This window comes from Crinia signifera, chromosome 6 (assembly GCF_055691185.1).
Source record: "Crinia signifera chromosome 6, ASM5569118v1, whole genome shotgun sequence".
NCBI classification, from domain to species: domain Eukaryota; kingdom Metazoa; phylum Chordata; class Amphibia; order Anura; family Myobatrachidae; genus Crinia; species Crinia signifera.
The window spans coordinates 215,134,040-215,149,104 of record NC_139222.1 but is presented as its reverse complement, the minus strand read 5'-3'; the positions used below and the strand labels follow the sequence as shown (position 1 = coordinate 215,149,104).

The 15,065-nt window shown below is 48.4% G+C and overlaps 1 protein-coding gene across 1 annotated transcript in view; it reads right to left on the bottom strand.

The window, feature by feature from the left end:
* The window catches only part of LOC146009695 (uncharacterized), a 64,620-nt gene extending 63,670 nt beyond the window's left edge, over positions 1–950 (bottom strand). The window contains exon 1 of the mRNA XM_083150152.1: positions 326–950. Coding sequence (XP_083006278.1) covers positions 326–739 — 414 coding nt within the window. The 5' untranslated portion in view covers positions 740–950. The remainder of the gene's footprint in view (positions 1–325) is intronic.
* Between the last annotated feature and the right edge of the window lie 14,115 nt (positions 951–15,065).

The window sequence follows — 15,065 nt, the reverse complement described above, 5'->3', positions numbered from 1 at the left end:
CCTGGCTAGCCGGTTTCGCATTTTCCACACTGCCATTAACCTGAGGGTGGACAAAATTGACTGGGTTGTCACGGCGTGCTGTGTCCTGCACAATTTGCTCCGCAGAAAAGCCACACAGCAAAGGGCTACAGGCACAGCACTCCAAGAAGACCAAGATCTGCCAGAGGAGGTAGTGCAGATATTCTCCTTGCAAACCCCAACACAACACTACACAGGGAGTGCACGAGCCAAACAGGTGAGGGAAGAGTACATGGCCTACTTTAATGGGGAGGGGGCTGTGGATTGGCAGGAGGAATCAATTAGATAGCCAAAAAAATAGACTCACCGATGCAGACTGCGAATTCTCCTCCTCCTGCGCCGTGACTTCTTGGTTTTCCTGTTCGACCATCAGGACTACTCCTGTCCTCATCGACTCCTGGCTGAGGGTGAACGTCAACCTATCATAGTACCAGAGAGATGTTTGATACATCTCGTCGACTCCAGCACCAGACTTCTTTGCAGCCTCCACCTTCTTGTGTTCCTTTAAGAACACCGTGCGCAGATTCTGGATGCGTTTCCGCACCCATTCAACATTGGCCTCTGGGTGAAATGGGAGACTGTAGCGAGCCAAGTCCTCCAAGGCTTGGTTTCTTTTCATTTTGTTCGAAAACTCTTTTGATTTTGTTCGCCACAGGCATTCATGGGAACGATATTTCTCAATAAACCCTTCTAAAAACTCTTGTTCCTTTGCGTTGGACATTGGGACTGTAAAAAGATAAAACCATTTTAGTTGTTATAGTTATATCCATGTTTTGTTTCATATTTAAATTTTTATAGTTATAGTTACCAGTTTACCTAGTTCTTATGTTTTAAGTATTTAAAATGTTAATAAACTTTTATGAAAACCACTATACATTTTATTGTGCAGATTGCTATTCACACACACAGGTGAATGGGGCCTAGCAGAGAGGAGTGCATGGAAAACTGCAATGGTGGACAATGGTTATATGTATATATCTATATATACACAAACACACACACACACACACACACACACACACACAGGTGAATGGGGCCTAGCAGAGAGGAGTGCATGGAATACTGCAATGGTGGACAATGGTTATATGTATATATAAACAAACAAACACACACACAGGTGAATGGGGCCTAGCAGAGAGGAGTGCATGGAATACTGCAATGGTGGACAATGGTTATATGTATATATACACACATGGGGCCCACCCGAGCAAACAGTGACATGGTCGGGTGCACGGTTGACAAACCAGTGCTCTATACACACTATATACATTGGTGGCAACAGTGGGCATGCATAGGAGAGCATTGGGAGTGCAAACATACCAGGTTGTTGTTCTGGGAGATGAGACAAGAAGGAGAGTCCAACTGCTGCGCCAGCACTGTTTGCTATGTGGAAAAACATGGCGCCTGGGGAGTGTTTAGGAAATGCCACTCAAATAGGCTGGATCAAACGACGGACGCACCGACGGACGGACGGACGGACGACGGAGGCGGCAAAAAACACTCACGATCTGCATACGATTGACGGTCGGTCGGCCTGGGATTGACGGATCCTACCTGCAGCACGTAGGACCAAAGATGCGACCAAACGAGTGGCGTGTACGCGCATTGGATCGGAATCAGATCAAATAAATGTCAAAAACACACGATAGTACATACAATCTGCATACAACCGGTCGGAATTGGATCTAAATTGACAGAATCGGGCCCTAGTCGTCCTGGTGTGTACCCAGCATTAGCTGGAAGCAGCACAGTGCCAGGAGTCTGGGACAGCGGGAGGAGCAGAAGCAGCGCAGCGCCAGGACAGAGGTACTTACAGAGCGGCAGAGCGGGGATGGACAGGAAGATGCAACCCTGAATGGTCCCGAAGCAGTAGCACAACCTGCCGTGGAGAAGGAGATGGCAGCCGTGGGGAGCGCTCAGTCACCAGCAGCCTGGCACATCCCAGCAGCAGCAACGCTTAGTATTGTGCACACACAGCAGCGGTGCTGCATTACCCACTGGGCACGTTGTTACTCACAGGACAAGGGGGATGCCCACATGCAGGGATGGGGAGTGCAAGGGGACACAGTTGTGGAGGCTGATGCTGCTACTGGCCATAGGAGACAGGTGCTGAGTGCACCTTACTAACAATGGACCCTTGGGCAACTGCCCATTGAGCCAAATGGAAAAGACTGCTCTGTTGGGAAGGGAATACCATCACTCGGTCTACAGCAAGTTAGTCGACAAGCATTGGGTCGACACCGTTAGGTCGACATGGGGATAGGTCAACATGGGGATAGGTCAACATGGTTCAAGGTTGACATGAGTCTAGGTCGACATGGGTTTAGGTCGACAGGACATTAGGTCAACACAAGCATTAGGTCGACAGGGTCTAGGTCGACAGTCAAAAGGTTGACATGGGGTTTTTCACTGTTTTTTGAGCCGACATTTCATGCCCTACCGTCCACTATAGGGTGGTGGGAGAACAAAATAGTGTGTCGAGCACAGCGAGGCACCGTGCCCAAAGCATCGCAAGTGAATGCGGTGCACTGGAAACTGTGTACATGTGGACTGTGTCGACATTCGGGTAAAAAAAACTGTGAAAATCCCCATGTCGACCTTTTGACTGTCGACTTATTGCTTGTGTCGACCTATTGACCTGGCAACCTTTCCCCATGTCGACCTAACGATGACAACCAGATGCTTGTCGACCAACTTGCTGTAGACCAAATGATCCCAACCCTTGGGAAGTAGCAGCAGTCAGAAAGCTGGAGCATTGTTCTACACTCATACACCTACAGTCATCACCACTGCCAACAATCCCACCAACCTGTTCAGAGTTACTGCCTCCCTTGCCTTCTGGAGTCAGAGAGAACACAGCAGCAGAGGAGGCGGGTGAACGGATGCTGTGAACGGATGCTGTGAACGGATGCTGTTTGCCGTGTCTGGACTGTGGAAATTATACAGGGGGGAACTGTAACCAGGAAATATCTATGATCTCTGCTAAATTTTATGAATGAAGAATGAGGCCATAAGCACTAAGCTTCAAAAAGTGATAAAATGGAGAGTGATAAACAACCAATCAGCTCCTGCCTGACATTTTTCAAATACAGTTTGTGACATGACAGGTAGGAGTTGATTGGCTGGTTGTTTATCACTAGAGACAGGATTATATGCCTTTGCATATTTGCATATGCATTTGCATATTTTGCCCATTCTCACTGGTTATTGCATATTTTACCTAAAATCTAGTGATGGTGCATATTTTAGGCCCCGCCCTCTTCCCACCCGTGAGTCACAGCACTGCTTTGCCCTGTTGCTGCTAGCCAGGTAGTGGTAGAGTGTGCAGCCTGGGGCAATATGTGCGCAGAGTAGGGAACCTTGGATGTACGCTATGTCTGACACTGCTCTAGGCTGCCAATCCATGTTGATAAAAGTCAGTCAGGGCGGATGCCATTACGAAGCTCACGAAGCTTTGCCTGCCCCTGGCCTGTGACTTTACACCAAAAGACAGACTTCTGCAGCAGAGGAGGAGGGCAGAAGGGTTGTGACATCACACGACGCAGAAGAAATGCTGTCACAGTGAGTATGCGGTGCAGGGAGGAAGCCTTCCACCGCGCCGCCCTCACACGCTATGCTGACATTTGATCCATCTGTGCTGGAGATGAGGGTCTGTGCAGTTGATGCAAGAAGAGCTTTGGATGCTTCAGTATGCTGTAGCAGCCAGCATACTGACATCTGCAGATGCTGTGGGCCTATTTTTGAGGTTTATTTGCAACTAATTGTATGCTGATTTTTAAACAAATAAGTTCAAAATGACTGTTTTTTATTATTTAATGTAGCATATTTTAACACTTTTCATGCATGTTTTAAGTATGTTTCATGCATATTTGCATGCATATTTCAAGCTTTTTTTGTTGCATATAATCCTGTCTCTAGTCATCACTAATAATGGCAGGACAATTAAACTATAACTGTGTCATCAATTTAAGGCAAACTATAAAAATACAAAAAGATATTTATGTAAAGCCTAGAACATCAGTGTGGGGTATAACAAGACAACAGTGTAACATAGGAATCCACAATGAGTGCAGTCAGGAGATCTAAATAAATATGATCAAAAGAGCAGGAAAAGTGGTAGGAGAAATCTCAGGTACATTTATAAAGAGAGAGAAGGGGTTCTTCTTTATGGTAAATTAGCCACCCTCTATGGTTCTTCTTGGAGATTTGCTTTGCCATCAAATGCCGGGGTAACATCCTTTTAAAGAAACGTAACCAGGTCAGATAAAGCAATGCAGCCGGCACCTGTTACAAGTAGATGGTGGTAGGTTTATTCTAGCTCTATTAACATCCGTGGTTTCATACTGTTAGGTGTATAAGGAGTACCCACCCGTTCTCTTTCTAGGTGCTTCAGCACCATCAAAACATCCAACACAATGGCGTAACTAGAATTGGGGCGCCGCCCCGCCACTAAAAATTCTGCGTCCCCACCTCCACACCCCCCTCCCGCCCTTCCTCCTCCCACTCCCCCACTCCCCACCTTCAACCTACTCACCCCCTCACTGCTGCCTCTTCTTCCACCGCGCTGACGATCCCGGCTACCTGGACCTGCTGTCAGTCCCAGGGCTCCTGCTCCTCTTGTCAGAATGTCCCACACAAAATGTACGCCACCTTACAGCAGACCATTCTTTAGGATGCAAGAGGAGGTCTCCGTCTCCTCTAGCATCCTTAATAACTGTCTGCTTAGAAGGGGCGGCCATTTTACAGATTACAGGAGGAGCAGCAGAAGCACCGGGACTCGGCAGAGATGCGGCGACGGCCCCATTAACAATAGCTTCCGCAGACCCTTTAGCGCCCAAAGTTACCTTGCACCACCAAGCAACCACGGGGTCTGCAGAGCTATTGTTACGCCACTGATCAAACAACAGGTTAGTCAGATACTGTAAAAGTACAAAGGGCATGATTCACATACAATCGATGTCAGGCCGAGCGATTATCAAACGGCCACGCATGCACCCAGTACGCAGTGCACATGCACAAGCTGTCTTGCAATCACAGACATGGCTCGCAGCCCAGCAATCAGGTCTGAATCAGCTCCAAAAAGCGGGAATCTTGTAGAATTGATGAAGGCCAAACAGTCGATAATTATTAGGAAAGAGCTTTTCTTCAGGTCATACATTTTAGCTAATACCCGTTGGTACAAAAGAAGAAAATTCGGCCACCTGCTGTCCAAGCTCTGACGTCCCATGGATATGTGTCCCTATCTGGGCCCCGATGTGAGATAGAGCGCAGGTCTCAGTCACAGCCATCATGAACGTACTGGCATTAATGGTCCATAATGATAAATTAGGTAGCAAGGCGACTAAAAAGGATTTTACCGAGGGGAGATGTATCAAAGAGATAAGGTGGAGATAAAATACCAAATCAGCTCCTTTCATAATACAAACACAGGGGTCTTTTTACTAAGCCTTGGAGAGAGATAAAGTTTAAGAAAATAAAGTACATGTCAATCAGTTCCTAACTAATGTTACAGGCTGTGTGGAATATTTATCAAAAGTAGACGTACCGGACTGGAAACAGAGGACACTGGAGACAACTGGAGCAGGAGAAACAAGTCGGCTGGAACCAAGGAGATGCGGTTAGATCTGACTGATGATGACCATCGATTGTGTGTCAGAGACAACAAAGGAGCACTGCAGGTTAAGTATGAATAGCTCAGGCTGATATCACTAAAGCTGGCCATACACTACTGCAATCTCTTGTAGCATTGTATGGCCAGCCAATCCCCTGCAAGCTGCCTGGGACCTTCCCGGGTGGCAGGGTCGCATGCAATACATCACATACGGTCCGTTCACATGTGTTGGATCGCATGTGACCCCTGTTCCCCGCCACTGGGAGGAGGTGCCAAGATCAGAGGTCTTACCTACATGCTAGTCCGACCTCTGTCTCAGGTCCGATGCCCACAGGACCGCGCATTGGACCTGATGGGACATCACATGAACCCGATTTGCATACCTCCCAACATGACCCTCTCCAGGAGGGACAAAATGCTCTGTTCCTGGACCTTCCTCTTAATGTATGATTGCCATCACTTGTGGTGAGCTAGGTCATTGATAAGAAAGGGGAGTCCAGAAACAGAGCATTGTGGGTCATGTTGGGAGGTATGGATTTGAACCGAATCGGGACAAATCATAGTAGTGTATGGGGACTTTACACAGGCAAGGGGAGGTCAACTGATGATGACAGATACCGATGTTGGAACACCGATTGAGACTTATATCAAGGTTGACAGGTTGTATATAAGGGGACCTAAATTAATCAAGTTCTAAATATACAAATCTCATTGCCTTTATAATGAATGGAACCTTGAGCTTCATTTCTACAAAAGTAGGTAAAAATGTTAATGAATAAATGATAAATAGACCCCCTGGACTTGAAGGATCAGGGTCTATGGCTATGGGGTTCATGAATCAAGCAGTGAAAAAAAGAGATATGGACCAATGTAGATGGTGCCCAATCAGCTTCCAGGTAGCATATATCAAGTACAATCTATAAAATGATTGGCACAAGGGCCCTTATTCTGATCGGTGCGGATATATCCGCGTGCGTTCGGCCCGCCGATGTTTTGTGTCTGCGCATGTGCAGAGGCGTCTCTGCGCATGTGCGAGCGGGGCGTACGGCGAAATTCCGCATGATATGTGAACACTCCGAACAGGGGGTGGAGAGGGGTGTGAAGGGCTATTTGGGCTCATTACCATATGCATACGCCCCGCGTTTCATGGGAGTTCCCATGAAAACGCTGGGCGTACGTATGGTAATGCGGCCGTGACGCACGTGTAGGGGGCGGACATATGACATCGCCGGATGTCAGCTGCCCGCCCAGATCTCTGCTTTTGCACGGAAAAATGTCCGTGTGGTCTGAGGTTGCGGGTGCTGGTGGAGCACTCGGTCCTGCATTCGATGGTCTGCGACCATCGAATGATGGGGGAGGTTCCCTTAGATGGAGGAGGCGAATTCCGTGAAAAATACATGTGCGGTCCGTTCGGACAGCTTCTTACCGCATACGGACGGAGTTGGCGATCCGTATGGAAGGCGGGGTTTCGCACGCACGGTCCTGGCCGCATAATCGGTTCCGACCGCACCGATCAGAATAAGGGCCAAGATGACTAGTTGCTATGGTCAAGGGCCTTATTCTAGTTCACTCTTTCTGACAAAATCCTTCTTAGATGGACAAAACCATGTGCACTGCAGGTGGGGCAGATGTAACTTGTGCAGAGAGAATTAGATTTGGGTGGGGTTTTACTTCAAAGTAAGATCTATATTGCAGTGTAAAAATAAAGCAGCCAGTATTTACCCTGCACAGAAACAAAATAACTCACCCAAATCTAATTCTCTCTGCACATTTTACATCTGCCCCCCTGCAGTGTACATGGTTTTGTCCATAAGAAGGATTTTGTCAGAAAGAGTGAACTAGAATAAGGCCCCAAATACTAGAATAAGGCCCTAAATACTGATTTGGCCGAGTTGTTAGTGTACTGCAGGCCCAGTAAAACATAGGTATTCACATGTGTAGCTGTTTACATTTGACAAGCACTATGGCTGATTTTAATTGCAGAAAAGTATTACCATATATGCAGGTCACTAGGGTGGATATTCATATTATTTCTTAACATCATAGCGTTCTATGCTGATGTGTCAATGCTGCAGGCTGTGTGAAATCACTTCCTTAATGGTTTGACTCCTTAATTAGTAAACAGGTTAAATCTTGCCAGTTTGGAGAGTAAATTGCCATCTTTGAACTCTTATACCGTAAGTGATGCAAAGTGATATGTAAATCGGGGCCTTGTTTAATTTGGGATGATTCACAAGTGTGTACATTGATCCATAGCCTAGTCACTGTTTCTACATTTCCAGATAAGTCCAGTTTGGTAGACAGTGCACTGATTATTGTGAATGCATATCACAGCCTCTGTGCTTCCCTTAAGGGCTGGGCCTGGGGACGGTCATTGGGTCTACAGCAACTAGGACAACAAGCATTGGGTTGACACCACTAGGTCGACAGGCAGTAAGGTCGACATGGGTTTAGGTCAACATGGGTCTAGGTTGACAGGACATTAGGTCGACACAAGCAGTAGGTTGACATGGGCAAGGTCGACAGTCAAAAGGTCGACATGAAGTTCTTGAAACTGTGTCCATTTCGACAGTGACGACATTCGGGTAAAAAAACTGTAAAGAAAAAACCATGTCGACCTTTTGACCGTTGACCTTGACCATGTCGACCTAATGCAAATGTGTAGCCCTGACAATTATTGGAGGCTCACGCATGCGCATGTTTCACAGTGCGCATGCATGAGCCCTTTATGCAGTCACAGCCAGCAACAGCAGACCATACACAGACTGATAGACAGCTGGCCGGTGTTTGTGGGCAGCACCCCAGCATTTCTGGGAGTGCTGGTGAAAAATGGAGACGGGCCTGGTCATTGGGAGTGTGGGAAGCTCCGGTGGAGAACACTGGCGGTCTGTGAGATTGATGGACTCTGCGGGGACGCACATTGCTGTCGCTATAGCCCCTACACACACACACACCGATGTAGGGGCATTTTCTAAGCAACTTTGCCAAACTAAGCAAAGTCGCTTAGAAATTGCCATAATATCAGCATTGGTGTAGGCCCTATAACTCACAATTGCTCAAACGGCAAATACTATGTGATGGTTCGGGAATTGTGTATGGATTTTCGAGTGGATGGGCAGTATGGATGGTGTAATGGTTAGCATTACTGCCTCATACAACTGAGGTCATGGGTTTGATTCCCACCATGGCTCTAACTGTGCGGAGTTTGCATATTCTCCCCGTACTTGTGTGGGTTTCCTCCGGGTACTCCGGTTTCCTCCCACAATCCAAAAATATACTGGTAGGCTAATTGGCTCCCATCAAATTAACCCTATAATGTCTGTGTGTGCGTGTACATGTGGTAGGGAATATAGATTGTAAGCTCCACTGGGGCAGGGACTGATGTGAATGTTCAAATATTCTCTGTAAAGTGCTGCGGAATATGTGTGTGCTATATAAGAAACTGTTACTAAATAAATAAGTAAGGGATCCATTTGCAATTTTCTCACAATTTAGCAAGGGTCTTCTTCTCGTTTTGTCTGGGCCAAGGGGAAATCTGTGGGGTGGTAATTAAAGATTCCATGGGAAAGAGTTTGTGTGCTGTGAAGTGTTTATTGAAAGGAGAGGGGGGAATTAATGAAAATGCCAGGGGTGCTGTGAAGTGTTTACTAAAGGCTGGGGGGGGGGGTGATTTTATGGGAAATGTAGGGGGAGGGGGGAGGTGAGGGGGACATTGAAGTGGGGTAGTGCTGTGAGAGGTGAAAAGAGGGGGTGCTGTGAGAGGTAGCCATTAAATAGGGGGTGCTGTGGGAGGTGGACATGGAATGGGGGCAGTGCTGTGGGAGATGGACATTGAATGGGAAAGAGTGCTGCAGAAGATGATATTGAAGGGGGAGTGCTGCTTGAAATGGATTGAGAGATGAATTGGTGTGAGAGGTAGAATTGAAGGGGCTAGTGAAGTGCTGGAAAGTGCACATTGATGGGGTAGAGGTTGGGAAGTATAGTGAGGTGGTTATTGAAGATGGGTTGTGCGATGAGGTGGTTATTGAAGGATCTGGGGGTGCTGTGAGGTGATTGCAAGGGGTAGTGAGTTCTCTGAGGGGGTCAGTAAGCACTCCGAGGGGGCAGGGTGGTAAATGTGTGCCTCGAGGTGCTTAGGCCTTAGTTAATGCTGAGCTCTATAGGTGAATTGAGTATTCTGTAGCAAGGTGAAGGGTGTGAATTGGGCTGCCATTGCCGGTACTGCGCAACGCAATCTGCCCCCTGCGTCCATAATTACTTAGTATTTAATCAAAAGGAAATGGCAGTGAGAGACAGCTATGGAGGGGCAATCAGGGATATATGCTGGGGCAATTGATAGCATTTACCCCCACCCCAGGCTAAATGCTGCCAGCCAGCCCCTGATTCCATGATTACATCAGGTCTGGCCAAAGGTTCTGCCCTTCTTCTATCCAAGGCTGTAACAATAATAAAATTGAGTAATATGAAGCTAATTTGATGCCTCTGGTTCGGGTAAAATTGTATGTACCACACACTGCCATCAAGATGAGCTGTGGATACATTCATGAAAAATATGCATTTCTTCTCCCAAAACTTTTTTTCCCTGCATGTACACATTTTTGTTGGGGGTGGGGGTGGGGGGTGTTATTTACTAAATAAACCTCCTTGCTGGAACTCTCCTTTAATTCAATCCAGATTAATTTAACATAAATGGCAATATGTTGTTTAAAGGGAACCTTGGGTTTGGCTGACATAGCAGAGTACCTCTTCATGGAAGCTAAGCACTATACAACTACTGGAGTCCTCATAATCTCACTCATTGAAGCAGATACACTTTTATATGACAGGTTAATCTTTCATAGTCGCAGATTGTTGAGAAGTTTCTCCTACGTGATTATGGAAGGGTTAATAAGTTAAAAGATTCCTGTCCCCTCCTGTTTACACAGATAAGCCAATTAGAGATCAAAGGCAGTGTGATTAATGTAGCACATCAGTTTTAGTGGGTGAAGGAGCACAGTGCAGTGGGGCAATGCAGAGAAAGGCTCTCAGAGGGTTTTATATTCCATAGAAAGGGCGTGAGAACCTGAGACTATCTTGTCCCATAGTGCATGACAAGATCTGGGCTCCTTTTGCCCCATCCTGGTACTTAAAAAGGACAATCTCATCATGTAATGCATGGCATGTCCCAGTCTGTCTACTTTTATACAATTCAGTCCTGGTACTAAAACTGTCGCCGTCTACTAATGAAATGCGTGGTTCCAGCTTTATGTTTCTGCTGTCCTCTGCTGCTCCAGAGAGGGGCACAATACATCAGTGTGCTGAAATGGGCATATTACACACACATTTATCAAGTCAATAACAATGGCAACAGGATTATGAAGTATTTTCATTTATTTCTAAAGCATTACAAACACGTTCCCTGCAGGTAAAGCCATACTGCTGGCATACGGTCATTCAGCTGTGGTTGGATTTGCTACATAGCACTGTTCTGTAATACAGCCAGAGGCATCTATGCAGACAGGATCAGCACAGAAATCTTGGTGCCCCATGCACTGTTATCTCGGGGCCCTCCACCCCATCCAACACTATCAACCACTTCCCATGCTGGAAGATAAACTGGACGCACTCCCCCACCCTGTGGCCTGCACTCTGTCACACTGACCCTCACCCTGCGGCCTGCCGGGTATGGGTAAAAACCAGACCGGACGTCGGAACGCCGGACAGGACAGGCTCCATTCATCAATATCTGTAATTCTGGAGCTTGTAGTGTCCGGTCCAGAGGGTGCCTGCCCGGTGGGGTTGCTGTGACACCTGTCACCAGGGAGAGGAGAAGGGGAGAATACAGCCTCCCTGCATGGTCCGGGGATGTAATAAAAACGGGAACAATCCAGACCACAAGGGCTGTAGTCTCCCCTTCCCCATGTCCCTGGTGAAAGCCATCACACACATCCCCCCCGGAAAAGACCCCCCCCCCCCCATTCTGGGGTTTTGTCCGGGGCTCTATCACATTGATGCTCTCCCTCACCTTGCGGCCTGCCCTGGGCTCTATTACACTGACGCACTACCTCACCCCGTGTCCTGGGCTCTATCACACTGATGCTCTCCCTCACCTCGCGGCCTGCCCTGGGCTCTATTACACTGATGCACTCCCTCACCCCGTGGTCTGGGCTCTATCACACTGATGCACTCCCTCACCCCGTGGCCTTGGCTCTATCACACTGATGCTCTCCCTCATCTCGCGGCCTGCCCTGGGCTTTATTACACTGATGCACTACCTCACTCTGTGTCCTGGGCTCTTTCACACTGACGCACTCCCTCACCTCGTGGTCTGCGCTCTATTACACTGACGCACTCCCTCACCCCGTGGCCTTGGCTCTATCACACTGATGCTCTCCCTCACCTCGCGGCCTGCCCTGGGCTCTATTACAATTCCCCAATTCATGTGGTTTCCGCCAATGCAAAATAGTGCTGGTGAAAAATTAGTCTGGAATTGAATACCCCAAAATCTACTGCAGTACTGGCTAGAGAGGAGGGGGCCCAAACGGAGTCCGCACACAGGCCCTCTCCCTTCTTAATACGACCCTGTGTAGGAGCCAGTATGCATTGTTTTACACCCACATTTTGTTATTGCATTTAAAAAAATAACCAAAAATGCTTACCATGCAAGCAATGCAATTTACACACACTTAAATCTTACTTGAGAACTCTTTACAATGTTGTAGGAGGCCCAGCAGGTCCCAGTCATTCCTAGGCAACCAGGACACCGCATCACACCAGCTGTAATGGCCGATAGTCCCAACAGTTGCTAACTATGGGCCACCTTCAGTAAAGTAAAAAAAGCAAGTATTTTGTGTCTGGAACAAACCATGTTGTTCTGCAAGTGGAGCAAACCCATTTATATTTGTTCTCTGCAGGGTAAATGCTGTCTGCTTTTGAATGCAGCTAACAGATGTTAGGGTTTTTTTTAACTGCAGTTTAGCTTTGAGTTTGAACACACCCCAACCCAAACCTATCTGCACATTTTAGATCTGCCCCACCTTCATTGCATGGTTTTGCCCATATTAGTACTATATTGCTATGTTAACAAAGCGAATCAGGCAGGCCCAATAGCCAGGGGCGCTGATAGATTGGCCGGGCCAAAATATAGGGGGCGTTTCTATCCGGAGGTGTATAGCTACTGGAAGGGGGTGTGGCCACGCCCGTGAGAAAAAAAAAGTGTGATCGCACACCTGCCTCTCTCTCCCCAGCTCAGCACTGAGCAGTGTGTGCTGGGCTAGGGAGAGAGGCTGTGGCAGCAGCCTGTCCTCTCTCTCTCCCCGTTGCCCTGCTCCCTGCAACGGGGGAGGGGGGAGCAGCACCCGGGCCTGGGTAAAAAGTACCCACTCTATGGCTCCCCCAAAATCAGCTAACTGTAATAGCTTCACATAAGTAAGCGTGCAGACTTAGCTACATGGAAAGCATTGCTTTTTAATGCAAAATAAAGTTGGTCCTCATTAAACACATTTTATTAATAGCCAAAAATTGGGCCTGTCCTAGGAAAGTTGGAATTGCTTATTCAGTATTTATTACATACTTATCCACTGCCCTCATGTGTCTGGGGGACAACAATTGCTGGTAGTTCCCATTGGCACCCGGAAATTCCCAGAGGGCAGTTGGCAAGTATGATATCTGACAATTATAACCTTGCCAACCATAATCTTAATAAACTGATGACATCTAATCTGGTCGGTGACAAATGTGGTATAAATGTGGTAAGAGGAGAGAAGAGAGGGAACATAACAGCCCTCAGGGACACTGGGTGTTTTGGAGAACGGTGCTTGCATGTAAGGTACAATTATGTTTTCTTTTAACTCTTTGAACTCCATCCAAAAATATTTCTAAATTTTTATGGGTGGGGTTCTCATCCACTAATCTAATATGTGACATTAAACTTGCATCTTGTTTTTACATTCCTTCAGTTTATATGTATCTATTGGTAAGACAAAAAAAAACCCTGTGCATTGAATAAATGTAAAAGTACAATTTGTAGCTTTTGCACCCTTAAAATTAGGCCCAGTGAATCCTTCTAAATCCAGTGCTGATGAGATATTTAGATTTCACTGTATGTTTAATCAAACTTTTAATTGATACAATCATTGGGCAGGCCATTATCGCGCCCCTTCGCCGGCCACCACATTTTTAATAATGAATATTGCACTGGTTTACATAATGTGGAAGAGGAGGACCCGCTGATCCCACCTCTCCTAATGCTTTCTGGTGCTGCCATGCTGCTCTGGAATATCCAGGTGCCACTGACCTGCAGGAAGTCCTGGCGCTGCTGTGCTGAAGTGCCGGGAGACCCTGCCCCACTGACCTGCGGGAAGTCCCAGCGCTGCTGAAGTGTGGGGAGACCCGGTCCTGCCGAAGTTAATGGTGATGGGGCACCCGCAGTGTACGCTGGGTTGCTAGGCAACCGCAGCGCAGAAGAAACCCCGACGCAGCACTCAAGGGGTTAATGACAGGGGCAGCGGAGGGCGCGAAAAGGAGCCCTCGGTTTGAGGGACAGGAGGCAGGAGCCAATGAGAAGGAGAGCGGGTGCGGAAGTGAGAGGACGGCGCAGGAGGGGGAAACGGAGGGTGGAGAGAATACCGCAAGCCGCAGGGGGAGACTGAGCGGCGGAGCGGTGATGTCAGGGTGACCCCCGCTGATCCCCAGCCACACGCCGGGAGCAGTGACGCGGCGCATGAAGCGCGCGACCCCCGCTGACCCCCAGCCAGACGCCGGGAGAGACTGCCGCACACAGCCGAGGAGGGAGCGCGGAGAGGCTGGTAACCCCCGCTGACCTCCCTGCCTGTCAGCCGGGCCGGCCACGCACTTAGGGGGCTGAAGAGGGAGGAATCCCCCAACGCCTGAAGAGAGAAGCCTGACGCGGAGTGCAGCGTGTCAGGAGAGGCGCAGTTGAGTGTGGCAACGCAGCAGTCGCAGCGCCCACACTAGCATGCCCTCCTGCAGAAGAGGGGCCCAGCACCAGCCGTCAAGACGCCAGGGGGACCCCACCGCGAAGGGCAGGAGCCTGCACCTTGCTCCTGACTCCAGGTATCGCATGTCATGTGGTTAGCCCCAGGCCTGCCTCCCAGTGCCCACTCCCTGCCACCAACACAACACCCCTACACGGGCACCACCTGCTTACCTACCCAGGAAACCTCTAGCCCCTTAACTGGCCAGTGACTACCTTACAGATATCAGCACCCCACTAGGAAGCCCCAGTGGGGGTAGGGCTACCAGCGCAGCGGAGCCCCAGGAGTATTAGACACCTAGGGGCACCTGAACAGGGTGAGGTTAGCCCCTGGGCACCTGCAGCCCCGTGGGGACTCACGTTGGTCCCATCTAAGCAGGGGACTCACCCCCTTCACCTCAGAGGATCTCCGTTGGAAAAGCCCTACCTATTGGAACAGTGCTGCTATTACATTGACTTGAT